The sequence below is a fragment of the Silurus aristotelis genome, assembly GCF_946808225.1.
Source record: "Silurus aristotelis genome assembly, chromosome: 17".
Taxonomy (NCBI): Eukaryota; Metazoa; Chordata; class Actinopteri; order Siluriformes; family Siluridae; genus Silurus; species Silurus aristotelis.
In genome coordinates this window covers 15343279-15357382 of record NC_139590.1, presented here as the reverse complement: position 1 = coordinate 15357382, position 14104 = coordinate 15343279, and the positions used below count along the sequence as shown (strand labels likewise).

Here is a 14104-nt window from a genome sequence, read left to right as displayed (position 1 = left end):
TGGCACTCATCATCCAAAACCATGTGTATAGTTGGCAAATCTTTGGGTCAATGTACCTGTTTAGAAAAGTGCCATTATGGAAGTGCACTCTATGCAAGTAAGAGTAGAGTGGGTAGGTGGATAAGTCTATAATACCTGCATGGCTGTAATTCACCTTTAATAGATAATAATAGATTTATAATGTATTTCTTACTCAAAACCGGAAGGTTATCGTCATTCCATTTGTAATTTTATACAAACCAGTAAGTAAAATATGCATGTTATGGTTTGTGATGGACTGGTGTGTATTTCCACCTTATGGTCCGTGTTTCCAGCATAGGCTCAGAAATCATTCATTTGTTGGAATGGCCAACAGCATCATAAGCAATGATTTTTCAAATATTTGTTTCATTCTTCTTTGCTGGCTTTTCCTTACATATAAATTTTACTATGCCTTCATTAACTATGACTTTTTTTTTCGCTTCTCTTCTTGCTAATTAAAATACATGAAATTCCCAAATAAACATGTATGCATAAAGGCTTTTTTTCCCCAGCTAGTACAGCAACACTACACTGTTCTTTTTCTTTTCCCTGTCTTGTCCAAGTTGGCATATGAGGCTGTATTAACTTTACAGTGACAAATGAATCAAATGTTATAAATAGGCTTATGACAGCAACAACACGGGGCCTGGCAAATTGAGTCTATAAACACACACTATATTCGATTTCTTGAAAAGGAAGAAATTAAACTCAGGAAAAAACTCAGGGCTGGAAGCCTGGTGGCTGTTGTCCAAATTATGACTTTAACTATGCCAAATCCAGGGTCTGACAATTTCTTTATCTTGTGCCCCCAGCTCATTCCCTTTTCCCACCTTCCATGGCTTACACATGTCTCTTGTCAGTTCCCTGTACACAAGCATGTCTTTAGTGCCTTTTTCCACTAATTCGTCCACTATTCTTTGTGCAATAATCACAGGGAACGATATTTTAAAAATGTTCTCCTCTGCTTTGCAAGCATCGCTGTGTCACGTTTTTTCAATTAGTAGCCTTGACAAGCAGTTCTACATGTCCTTCCTCTTTTTTTTTATTTGCTGTCACTTCTTTTGCTAAGTCTCTCCATTGTCTCAAATGCATTTTACTCTAGCCTTTTTACAGTTGAAAGCTTCTATTTGGTGGCATATATGGAGATTGGAAGAGACATAAGCTGTCCACTGGGTGAAGGTGAATTGAATAGAAAAATATCTCATATACGGACTAGTGCCTGACCAATATTTCATTTGACTCCAATAATATCTCTTAGTGAAACTTTAGTGAAACCGCAATACTATATGTGAATCTGTTTTTCAGGAAATGGTGGTTAGTATAACTTACTATGTGTGTGTGTGTGTGTGTGTGTGTGTGTGTGTGTGTGTGTGTGTGTGTGTGTGTGTGTAAATAGACACTTCAGACATAGGCATAAATTGAAGGATTAAATAGACAAAATACACAAACCATACAGAATGACTCAACTGCTAACCGAGTCATTCACATGTATTAGCAGTCTCAAACTGTATTTGTCTCTTTTAACTACCTAAATAAATAAAACCTAATACAGCTTTATTTTTTTGCTGGATTTTACATGATCTTTCCTGTACAACATGGAAAGTCTTGAGGTAAAACATTATATATTCTACCTCGTTCCGTTCTCAACTATTGTCTGGTTACTTGCTGAGATGTAGAGGAAAAAATGATATTCCTATAAGTGCATTGCAAATTTGTCTACACCCGTGAGGTCTGATTAAGTTTATGGTTTGAGCATTTAGTGTATGAATCAATGTTGTAGTTTATGATGAATATTTAAAATCATACAAAACAGTTTGGCACTTTTGTCACCTTTCTTCAATGCTTTTACACTGTATATAAATAACATAAAATATATACTACTAAATGTAACCCGTTCTGGAGTGTGTACTTGTTAGATGTTTGTTTACACATTGTTATACATTTTTTTTATTTCAAATCTTTTCTACATTTCTTCTGTTTATTCGAGTTCGATAGAAGCACTATAGCAATTTAACCAAAATTATATGGAGGATTTTGGGTAGTATTTTTAGCTCTTTAGAAAGATTTCAGCTCTAGCAAGTTTAATTTGTCTGTTGGATTCTCCTTCTTTCTATTGGGTAAAAAGCTTAGTATACCATTATTCCCCTCCACAGGTGCTGGAAAGTCTGAATAGGACAGCAGATCTGCTAAATTTGGTTTTTGACATTAGAAAGCATGCTCATCTTTAAACAGGCATGCCTGGCTGGCATTGCTTTTCAGCACTCTGCAGTATAGATAGCCAACATTAGTTTGCACGTACGTTTTCTTCTCACAGCCCAAATAACAACAGACTGAGCCGCTGTGCCACCCCAAGGCTTCCTATACTCCACATCCTGTGATGCCCCTGCCCAGCAATGAACAGCTTCCTGCTATTGCTTACAGCCAGACTACTCTGTGAAATGGGGATTACTATACCAAGTGAGGGGGGGTGGGGAACGCATTCACACAGTCAGCAAGGCTAGCTAGATAATTGTTTTTGATCCTTTTGCAACAGAATAGTAGAAACGTCTTGTTTAAACAAAGAGCATTTTTCCCCCATAGCCTTTAAGTCCTAAACAAATTGCTTTTAATGACAGTGCTTATTAATGCTGACAGTCAGTCTAGGAGAAATATGTATTTATTTATCATTTGTGACAGTTCAGACCAGGACTGTCTGGATGTGCTGCCTACTTCTTCTGTGATTTGCCAGTACTGATGTATGAAGTTTGTAAAAAAAAAAAAAAAAAAAGGCAAGAGCTGTAACTGTAATGAAACATGCCAAGGAAGAGATTGTTCATACCTGTTAAGCAGTAGTGTCATTACAAATGGACATTATTATTATTATTATTATTTCATCAATTGAGTATTGGAAAATAGTTTGACGCATAATTTAATTTTGTAAAATAGAGATGAAAAATGTTCACACACACCTGTTCCAATTTATGTAAAAAAAATGAAACTAAAATAAATCTTCTCAGATTCCAACAATGAAGTGATTTTGATTAACCACAAATGAGGATCAGCTGTTGTTGTTAATGCCTTGACATAATTTTGGTTTTATCTGACTGCTAAAGCCATGGATCCACATAGATTTTGCAAATCATTTATGGGATCTCATTGTCGAAATTTATTCATTAGGAGGAGGGTAAAAAATAATTTTGAAACACATTAGCGATGTCATAGATTAATGTGAATGCCACCACCAACAAGTAAAGAAAATAAGGCACCGCTGCGACACTGCCAAGAATGGTAGCGCCCCTTAAAATCTAAAGTAAGGACAAGATGAAAACTTATCAGGTAGGCTGCCAAGACACCTACAATAACATTAAAGGAGCTGCAGTAATATCTGGCTAGTACTGTTTACTGTCTGCTTGTGCCAACAATCTCATGTTTTCAGCTGGGACTGAAGCTCTAGTCAAGACCGAAGGAAAAATCGATAGCTTTAAATACCAATATATGTTAGTAAAAAACCTGCAGGCCAAATTTTCACATGAAAATGACATAATAAACAAACCATTAATAGCCAAAGAATGGTTTGAGAATTTGATCAGCGTTTTAAAATGGCCCATCAGATCCCATATTTAAATGCAAAACCCGTGGAATGATTTGAAGAGTTCACACAAGCACTCCACACAAAATATGTGTTGTTAATAAACTCTTGTGTTAATAAACTCTTGGTTTTTGTAGCGTAGTAAATGAAAATGTTATTTATATTGTTATAAATTCTGATTACTTTTCTGATATCTTTTTTGATTATAGTGTTGGTTTCTGTTTGTAATTTCAGGGTTTCCTTTATAGGTTTAATAATAACACATTTTACAGAAATGTGTTTAAGTAAAAAAAAATGGAGATTGACTCCCATGCCATAGGTACTCTATAGACTATTAATTTCTCTATTTAGTGTTTCCCTTTTTTTTGGGATGGATGTTGTTAATGAACAGTAGATAGTTATTGTGTACTCTTTTGTACTATGTTACGTAAATGTTCAAAGAGAATCTGCTTCTTGATTTATAAGAGATATATTATTGTTGTAATATATATAAATCACGAAATAAGAAACATTTTTTCACACCACTGTACATGAGTTGCAATGCTCTGTGTATGCACAAATATAAAATCCTGCATTTTAGGTTGAATACTACAGTTCTGGGGCCCCACCACAGGACAAAATTAAATTGACTGCAGACAGTAAATCCATCATAAGTGATGAAAGGTTTAGAGGCATCCAAAAAGAAAAATCATATTTTAAAGTAAATCTTTTAAGGGTCCTCACTTTGATAATTGATGGGCTATATATTTGATTTTCATTGCAAAAATATATATTACTTCTATAAAGGTATTAAAATCGAAGTTCAGTCATTTGGAGTATATACAATAATATTTTGTAGATATAATCATCATTTAATGTAATATAACTGCATATTTCTGGATCAACCTAATGTTAGAGGATAAAATATAATGAATATTCTTTCAGTTCTTTTTTTCTATTCTATTGCTATACTTCATATAATAACAGTGAATATGAAATATCGCTATCTTCGCCAAAGCTATTTTTGGACCTAATGGGTGATGGAGATTTATGGAGGAACGGATTAACTGGGTTAATTATCTGACTTTGTCATGCATCTGGTAAATTAGGAATCATCTGCTTCTTAAAATTCTGCCTCAGTTTGCAATATATTTGATCTGGAAAAAAAGATCAGTTCCTACAGCCTTTAAAAATGTCCTCCTAAAAGATCACATTTGACATTACATTCTAAAAGTAGTCTGGTCACAAAATATCACTTACATTTGTGAAGGATTTCACAACCATATTTCATTCTTTCTGTGTTTAACCAGGCTTTAAAAGGCACCATACATATTTTGGTCAGAGGTTGGAAAGTTGAGCAACTTTCCTTGTTAAGCTCTAGGATTTACTTCTAGCATAGCTTTTGCCCGAAAGCATTGGACAGAACTGAATCAACAAATGCCAAACAAGAATCAAACAAGAACTCTGTTGTCTCACATGTTGTCTTTGTTAACAAATAGCCAAAAATGTATCTGTCATAAAGTTAAATGCACAAACACAACAGGTTCGGGAAAGGTCTGACCAGCTCCTTCGAATAAATGGATTCAAACATTTTGTCTGTTGAGTAAGAACACATCTCTATTTAGCTTATATAAAAAAAATTTAATAAATAACAAAAATTCTTTCTGTGAATTTCCTCCTCTTACCAGTGATTAGGTTAGGTTGATCAGTGGCTATTGGTGCTAAAATTGTATAAACATGGAAATTTGACAGCATGAAAAGAATGGTTTCTTCAGGGGTCATTAAAGTTCAGCAGGTGTACTTGTTGCCATTTAATTTTTTCTTCAGTCAGAGACTCAATGCTGATGAACTGAATAGCTCAGTAAGAACTATGTGTGACACAATTTTAGCAAGATAAGAATAAGAAATGGCAACAATGATATTTGATAGTTGTAGTTAATGGTGCACACTTGATGTAATAAACTAATGAAAAGATTAAATTATTTACAGAAGTTTTACAGATAAATGGAGCTATGCTTTTTTCTCCTTTTATGCATAGTTATCTTTGTTTACATTTCTTCCTTGCTCTGCCTGACTTTCTCTTTATCTCTTTCTGTTGTATGTTTTTTTTCTTCCTTTCTCTCAGCACCCCCAGGGTACCCCCGCTTTTCAGGAAGTCTGGCTCATACATTCCTTCCTATAAGTCATTTGGATCACCATGCCAACAGTGGGGTTCTCTATGGTCAGCACCATTTCTATGACACCCAAAAAGGTTAGCAAAGCATGCAACATTTTATATTATAGCATATTTTTTATCTGTTTATATACTTCAATTAAATAAATATTTTTTTTTTTTATTAAATTTAAAAAAAAAACCTTTGGAAAGCTGAAATCCTTTGGAAAGCTAGCACTGCTATTAATTATTTAGTAAATAGTTAATGGTCTTGTTTTATCATTCTCTCAGAAAACTTCTACTTAAGAAGCCTTCCATCCCAACCCCCACTTATTTCAGCCAATCACAACATTCCACCCATGTCAAGGACAGAGCCAGGCAACACCCAAGGCTCTTGCAGTAGAGACACAGGAAGTGTTGTCAACTTGCAAAAGGGTCTAAAGGAAGCCAGTATTGACAAAGGCATGGTCTCAGGTACAAAGGACAAAGAAAGGTCAAGCGGTAAGCATGAGCCTAAAGATCGCCACCCCCACAACCAACATTCACAATCCCAGCATCTCCAGTCACACCAGTCTCAACACCATTCTCAGCTCCCTTCCACGATGGACACCATGAATGGTATGGAGCGGCACAAGGCGTCTTTACTTATGGAGTACAAGGACCATTCACAGAGCATGGGTAAGCCTCTTAGTGCCTGTCTGCTTAATGGAAAGATGCAAAATGGAGACTCTCGGCGTGGTGTTGGGTCCAAAGTATCTATGACAAGCTGTGGAGGAGAAGGCATGGGCAGGGGTCCTGGAGACTCAACAAATACACATGCCAGACACATAATTAACAACAATACTGGCCGTTGCACAAAAGAAGCTGTAAGTGGGGAGATGCGGATCAGCGAGCAACCCCTCCCTGATTGTGTGGAGAGGGGTCAGGTGCTACACCAATCTTTGTCATACTCTGTGCCTCCTCCTTTGTCCATGGCTTCAGCAACTGGTGGTGGTCATCCAGGCAGCTTTCACTGTTTACAGCTCCATCCTAGTCATCAGCATCATACCCAGCACCCACACCACAGCCACCACTCCCACCATCACCCAGATTTTTTCTGCCCTCCTCCCCCTGCCCCGATCACCAATCCTACTTTACATGAAAAAGGTGTCTGCAGCAATGGAACAAGAGAACCTAAAGCAACCAGACCCACATTTGTACCATCTGTAGGACATCTTGGGGAAAAAGCTGGAGGCCTTTTTCAACTGGGAAACCCTGAATGCCAAGGGGTAACTGGTGGGGGAAGCAGTACCAAAGAAAAGGCAATGGAAAAGGCAAGTGGGGGTGTGGGGCATCCAGGGAACTGGCACAGAAAACAACAGGAGCACCAACAACAACAACAACCTCCTCCACAAAAGCAGCATCCCTACAGAAAAGCAGAAAAAGCCCCTGACTGGATGCATAACAATGATCAATTGCAACAACAGCAGCAGAACCATCTTCAGCAACACCAGGCTGTGCGGTCTCATAGTGCAGACTGTATCAATAGCATGGACACAGATGTTTATAGATCAGCTCTTACACAGGAACCCAAAACTGGCCACCTCTTAACTCACCTTAGTAATGTTAACACACATTCCTATCAGGATTGCTCACATTCTAGATCAACTCCTAACTCCTCACCCCTTGCTAAGACCCTGTCTCAGCAAGGACCTGGTTCTGGAGGTGGGAGTTGCTCCATGCAGAGAGAAGGCCAAAAGGTTGCCCGTATCCGGCACCAACAGCATGGCAGAACGAGTTCAAGTGCTTCCTCAGCAGAGCTGGGCCAGACCAGTAGCAGTCAAGAGATGAAGCAGAAAATTGATATGTCTTCATACGCTTATAATAACAGTGGGCAGCATCATTCACATCAGCAATCACCTGTGCCACCATGGGCAATGCACCCCCATCATGTCCACCTGGAGGATGATCAACGCAGAGCTTATATGGAGCCTGTCAGTGGAGCTGCCAATAGGAGGCAGCAGCCCCATCAACACCAGTCAGGTGGAATGGGACCCCCACCTGCTCCTGCACAGAACCAGCAGGAGATTTTGGGCCCACAGGCAGAGGGTAGTGCAATGAAAAACCTTCTGAAGTATAGCAACCAGCAGCAGCCTCTCCTTCTGTCCCAGAAAACCCCATTTGGGGGACTGGGAAGCCTTAAAACAGGACCTAACAGCACCAACTGCACCTTACAAACTGGCAAAACAACTCTGCCTTCTAGAAAAGTCATAACCAACGATAACGAAAGGCATGACTGTGGAGGACGGAGCAGAGAGATAGGAGAGGTGGCTCATGGGGAGGGGGAAGTCCGGCAACCCCCTGTGGGTATTGCAGTTGCTGTGGCACGGCAGAAAGAACCAATCTGCAGACCGCCTGACAACCATCCGAACAGCTGCCAGGGGCGGGTCCACTCTGGCATGAAAGGTGAGCGTAGCTTTTAACCTCTTAGACACTGAATAAACAAACAGAAAAGCAAGCATTCCTCCTTAATGTTGTGTGATCTTTTTGGTGAAAAATACACAGAATGCCTTTCTAAGCCTAAAGTAGAAATGCTTGCACAGAGAAAGAGAGTGCATACAAATGCTGCTGTGCAGCTGTTATTTTACGCACTGTTATCTCACATATTATAATTAAAAAGGCACGTTAAAATAAAATATACATTTTCTTAGGTATCTCGCGGCCCATGTATCCACCGGACTCATCTAGAGAGGAGGACAGAAAAAGAATGAGTGGGGAGCACATGGGGGTCACTGGGGGTCATCCATGCCTAAACAGAGAACGAGAAACTTTTATCAGGTAAATAATCCCTTTATGAAACAAGGTCTCTCTCACACATACATGTTAACATTTTTATCACTTGCAAAGCTACTTCTCCTTTAACTGCTGGTAATTTTTAGGGACAACAAAGAAAGAGTAGAATTTGCAAGGATCCATCCCTCCAATAGCTGCCGTGGTGACCTCACCTCTCATTTGATGGTGCCTAGTGGCACTTCCCTGCAGTCGGGCCAGTTGGGAGACCCTGCTGCACATTCCCACTCTGCGCACCACCATTGGATGCCCCGCACAGCAAGTCCCTCCCTCTGGATGACAGGTCATTCCTATGGTGTGTAATTAAAGGAAAACATTTAAAAAAAATATCAAATCAGGCATGAAGCCTAATGAAAGTTTGTATTTATTTATTTATTTTTAAATACCACAAAAATCTAAGAGTCAAATAATGAATTATATTAATGACAGATACATGTTTTCTTTACCATTTGGTATACCGTCATGACTAGATGACAGTGGAAAACATGGATGTAAATTAGCATACTATGTATTAAAATCTTTCTGCTATCCATTTATTCTCAGGTATAGGCCATACTGGTCTCCATCAGAATCTTCCTCCAGGGTTCTCTGCAACTATGCCTGCTCCCCTCCAGCCTGTACTTCCCCTGCCCCAGGACCCTTCCGCCCAGCTGGTGGTTTTACCTTCTGAGCCTACTGCCCATCCAGCCACTCATCACTTGGGTATGATGAAGTCTTTTTGCATCTTTACTTATTTTATGCTCTCTGCAACTCTGTTTCTTGTTATTAATTTGGCTATGACTAATATTAGGTTAAAGACTTCAAGAGTATGAAGTGAAGTCACTTATGTTGTGTTTCTGTTTAGCTACTGGCCTGTGCATAATGCGATTTATTATGGACAGGTCATCCCCATTTCCATTGGGGTTGGTTTTCTGCATTGTCAGGATGCTTTAGCCTTTCCTAGATCTATACATAAATGCCACTTCTGTGATAACACAAAGTTTCTCTAGCCCCTCTAGTATACACATGCCTCTTTGCTGCAAACAGGCTGTGAAATTTAATTAGCTTTCCATTCTTGACAGAGCTTGCTTCCTTCCGTTCTCTGTTGGAGTCTAAGTCTAAGTCGGGATATGCATCCACAAAAGTTTTCCCTTGGGTAACATTATCCGAGCGGGGTAACATTTTAGAACAACGTCCATGGTGCATCAGGACGGGTGGGAATTTTGGTAGAGGTATTGAGCAGGGAGGGTTAGCCTCAATGTGTACAGTTTAATACGATTAGTGTGAAAATATGGGGAAGAAGGAACAGCATTGGTCTTTCGGAGGTGTGTCATATTAATAATGCATAGTTGTTGCTTCCTTGTTAATCCACTCAGCAGAGGCCCTAAGAGCAGCACAATCATGGGAACTAGGTATTTTTTACGATTTTAAGGCTTCAGTTAGCCCCACCGTTGTTATTGGAGATTTTTTGATTTTTTTTAGGACATGCCTTTTTTCTTAGCTCAGACTGACCAATTTCGAAGCTAAATCTTATGCTGGACTGGAATAAATTTCCGCATTTTATCCATCATCATCATCACCACATAAAAACAGTTTTTTTTTTGGATTATACAAACTGATTTAGAACAAAGCGTATTACATTTACATTTTATGGTATTTACCAGAAGCCCATCTACATAGCGACTTACATTTATCTCATTTATACAGCTAAGCAGCTAAGGGTTTAAGGGCCTTGCTTAAGGGCCCACAAGTGGCAGCATTTGAACTCGCGACCTTCAGATCGAAAGTCCAATGCCGAAACCACTTACATCTATATATCAGCATGTATGTGAGAAATAGAGAAATGTGGGCGTATGTTTGGTTTAACAGTCCTGCTTTCAGTGCTCTGAATGTTGAGGCTGTGGTACAATAAGAGAGCACTGTATTTTAACTTGTGCTTCTTTGAGCAGGTACTTGTGTAAGTAAATTTGACATTTTTGATTGATTTCCGTATGTACCAAAATAAAATTATTGCAAAAATTGTTCGCCCCTTTCTCTCACTTTTGTTAGATGTGATGGAGCAGCCGGGTCTGTGGCCCCCAGTGTACAGGGCCCGAGGGCCTCCCTCCCACATGCAGCATCCCGCTGTGTACTCTCGCTCCCAGTTTCTACGGCAACCAGAACTGTATGCACTCCAGCAACATCAGCAACTGCAGCATCAGCAACACCCTGGCCATCAGCAGCCTCCTCAACCACCACAGCAACATAGAGGAGCACACAGCATTGAGATTCAGCACAGAAATACTCACAACCAGGCATGTAGTTTGTACCTATACTGCAAGGGTTGTATAGCAAATAAGCAGAAGCCAAATAAATTGGCCATGTAAGATAATATACAAAACCTTCTTCACACACATTAAAGGGGTCTCAGTATTTATACAATATCACTATATGAAAAATCTTAAATCATGATCATTTAGGATAACACTTACCAGACATGCGCACAACACATGTGCAATACAATATATACATTGAAATAAACTCTTAATTTAACTAATATATTAAACTAGTATATTTGACTAATGCAAAATACATTCATTGGCATTTAATTTTGATTGTTGTTAGGATTCTTTAAGCTGGATTTTGCCAACATGCCTCCACAAAATACACTGCACATCAACTGTTTTTGTACAGAGGGGGTTATACCTTATTTAAACAATACTCCCCATTAATCCACATTGCTATAACATTGCATTGCTGTTATAGCCCCCATTGGCTATAAAATAATACTGCATACTATTGCACATTATAAGGATGTTTCCCACTGCTAGAAATGGTACAGTACAGCATTTGGGGACTATGTATTATAGCATTACACTTAAAATCTAAACACATTTTGGTCCAAGTGCAGCAATGCACAGGCATTAGGCTGATACTGGTTTCATTGGCACCCATTAATACATTTCTCAGCCTTTTTTGTTAGCCAAACAAGATTTAGATAGAAATATAGATTAAAAAGCTCTTAATGAATTAATTTTGCTTCAATTTGCAACTATTCATTTCAGATGCAGAAGAAACCTGAGGACCATGGAGCATGTGGCATGGAGTTACAGGATATCCTGTCTGAGTCCAGGAACCACAAAGCTACCAAGTCTTATACCTATGGATCTACAAACCGTGCTTCATCACCTCCTAGGGCCTCTGCTGCACACATGTCACCTTGCTGTCAGTCACCATGTATGCATCCTCATCCGAAAAGCACCCCCTCCACCCCCTGCCCTGTCCCTAGTCCTGCCGCTACTGTGCCCTGCTCTCCTGCTATTAGCCCTGCTCCGTCACAATTACCCAATATAACAGAAAACCAGGACAAGAGAACAAAGGGCCAGCCACCACAAGACTACCCTCAGTCTATGGAACCAGGTAAGACTGTCTAATGTACATAATTTTTCATCTTGGATACAGTTCGATAAAGTTGTACATAATGTTTAGAGCATCTGAGTGGGCTCTGATGTTTAGAGCATCTGAGTGGGCTCTGGTGTGTCTGCATATTTTGGGCCTGTGTAGAGATAGTGGTAACAAATAGTTTTGCCTGTCTTAATGTCAGGCTTAGAGGTCTTTTGGAATTTGTGGTGTTGAGTTTCAAAGAAAACACATCAAACCATCACACCAGTCTTTGTACGCCCACCTTCATGTTTTTTTTCCTAAAGCATAAGTGACTCCAGTCGTTCACTCTACAAATCAAGAACACCATATGTAGATCGTTATCCACACTGAGCTACATAACACTTATACAGGAACAATCTGGCTGCTTTTAGAATTTCTGGCTCTGTGTGGGTGGCTGCATTGGCAAGGGCACAATTGATTAAGCTGCGGAAAATGGCCGGCAGCTCGTCTTTCAAACCTTTGCCACCTCAGTAATGATGAGAATCACTTTGTCCAGAGACCCTGCATCTACTAGCACCTCTTCGTCCACAACTTTTTCCATTATCATTAACACTTAACTAAGTGCTTTAGTGTGTCAGATGATATTAACATGCCAGAGCAGTTGAAGAAATGCAGTACAATTCTACTTTAGAGTTTCTCCCCAACAGCTCTGCAGATGCATATTGTGGCAGCAATCAGCTCAACAAATCGAAGCAGATGTCTTACTATACAGGCTTCTCTCCCAAGTTCACATTGTATACTAAGCAATGTATTCTCTTTGAAATTCTTTTCTTTCCACAGATCTTCCACCTGGATATACCTATCCAGGAATCTCCATGGCATACAGAGGTGGACCTTCCCCACAGGATGTACAACTAGCTGAGCCAGCTGAGTTGGAAGCTATTCCGGTTGAGCCAGTTGAGCATGCTCCAGCACCTCCAGCACCAGAGTGCCATGCTATAGTAAGGCCCATTACTGAGTCCCAGTTGCAAGTGAAGGAGAAGAATGAGGAAGATTTGGCACAAGAGCAGACACAAGGTGTGCTGAAGCAGAGTGGAGAATCAGACACAGTGGGCTGCTGTGTACCTGTGGAGCATGAACAAGCACAGGGAGAAGCAGCAATGCTTATTAGCCACTCTGAAGAGGCATTAGCCTGCGAAGAAGCACCTTGTCCAGGTGGTTGGTTAGAGGAACCAGTACACAAGGACTCTACCATAGTCTGTCAGGAGGAAGGTGGCCTTCTTGAGCAGGACAATGTTGTATCTGAGCTGAAGCCATGCACAGCACCAGCTCTCGAGCATCCTTGTGTTCCAATTAATCTAAGTGACTACCAACCTGGCACAACTGCTGAGGTAGTGGAAAAAGAGACAGAAAAGGAAGCTCAGGTGGAAGACTGTAAACCAATCTTCTCTGCTCCTTCATCTCCTATCAGTGTCACTCCCTTCCCACAGCCAATTGTGCCAAGCTATTGGAGCCTGGAGCTCCTGATTGCTGCTGCCTTTTGCGGAGACTGCCCTCCCCCCTCCCCACCTGTTTCCACCACTTCTCAGGGCTGTGCTGGCCCCTTTTATGCCAGTACATATGGTATGGAGCTCCTTAGTGAGGTGGCCGATCTGGAGCGCCAACAGGAACACCACAGTGCAGACAAAATTGAAGGTGAGCTTTAGTGAGCAGAAGTCATGATACAATCCAAGTAAGCAGTGCAATACTGCAAGTCCAAAAATAATACACTTGCAAAAAGATAAGAAAATGGGTTGTTTTGGGGGCAGTGATAGGTTACTAAAGATTCTTATGATCCACATTTTTTATTTATTTCTTTATTTTTGACAAAATGAAACGAAGCCTGCAATTTGTTTTCTATTTCTAAGCATAATCAAAACTTTGTTAAAAATTGTTGGGTTTAATCAGCCCCTTAGCACATTGGTCTAAAATGTTTTTGCCAAACTTATTAGCTTAATTTAGTATACACAATGCTATAACCCTTGCATATCATAGTTTAACAATTATCTTTGCTAAAATAAATCAATTCTGTTGCCTTTTAAAGTAGTAAAATTAACCCAGCTTCTTACTCCCATAACAAAACCCTATTATTTGGATGTTTAAGACCCCAGTGTTTTTAGAACTCAAAAGTTAATCTCCTTTTTGTTTCCTGGCCCACAGGACAAGAACAAATA

General features: G+C 39.8%; 1 protein-coding gene across 8 annotated transcripts in view; it reads left to right on the top strand.

Moving 5' to 3' along the window:
* Positions 1–14104, top strand: part of bahcc1a (BAH domain and coiled-coil containing 1a) — a 77072-nt gene that overhangs the window by 46347 nt on the left and 16621 nt on the right. For all 8 annotated transcript variants that reach the window (XM_083565730.1, XM_083565728.1, XM_083565729.1 and 5 more), the window contains 9 exons: positions 5694–5819; positions 6012–8165; positions 8411–8537; positions 8639–8844; positions 9093–9251; positions 10578–10822; positions 11573–11927; positions 12732–13586; positions 14091–14104. The exon at positions 14091–14104 is cut by the window's right edge and continues 156 nt beyond it. In XM_083565730.1, coding sequence (XP_083421856.1) covers positions 5694–5819; positions 6012–8165; positions 8411–8537; positions 8639–8844; positions 9093–9251; positions 10578–10822; positions 11573–11927; positions 12732–13586; positions 14091–14104 — 4241 coding nt within the window. The remainder of the gene's footprint in view (positions 1–5693; positions 5820–6011; positions 8166–8410; positions 8538–8638; positions 8845–9092; positions 9252–10577; positions 10823–11572; positions 11928–12731; positions 13587–14090) is intronic.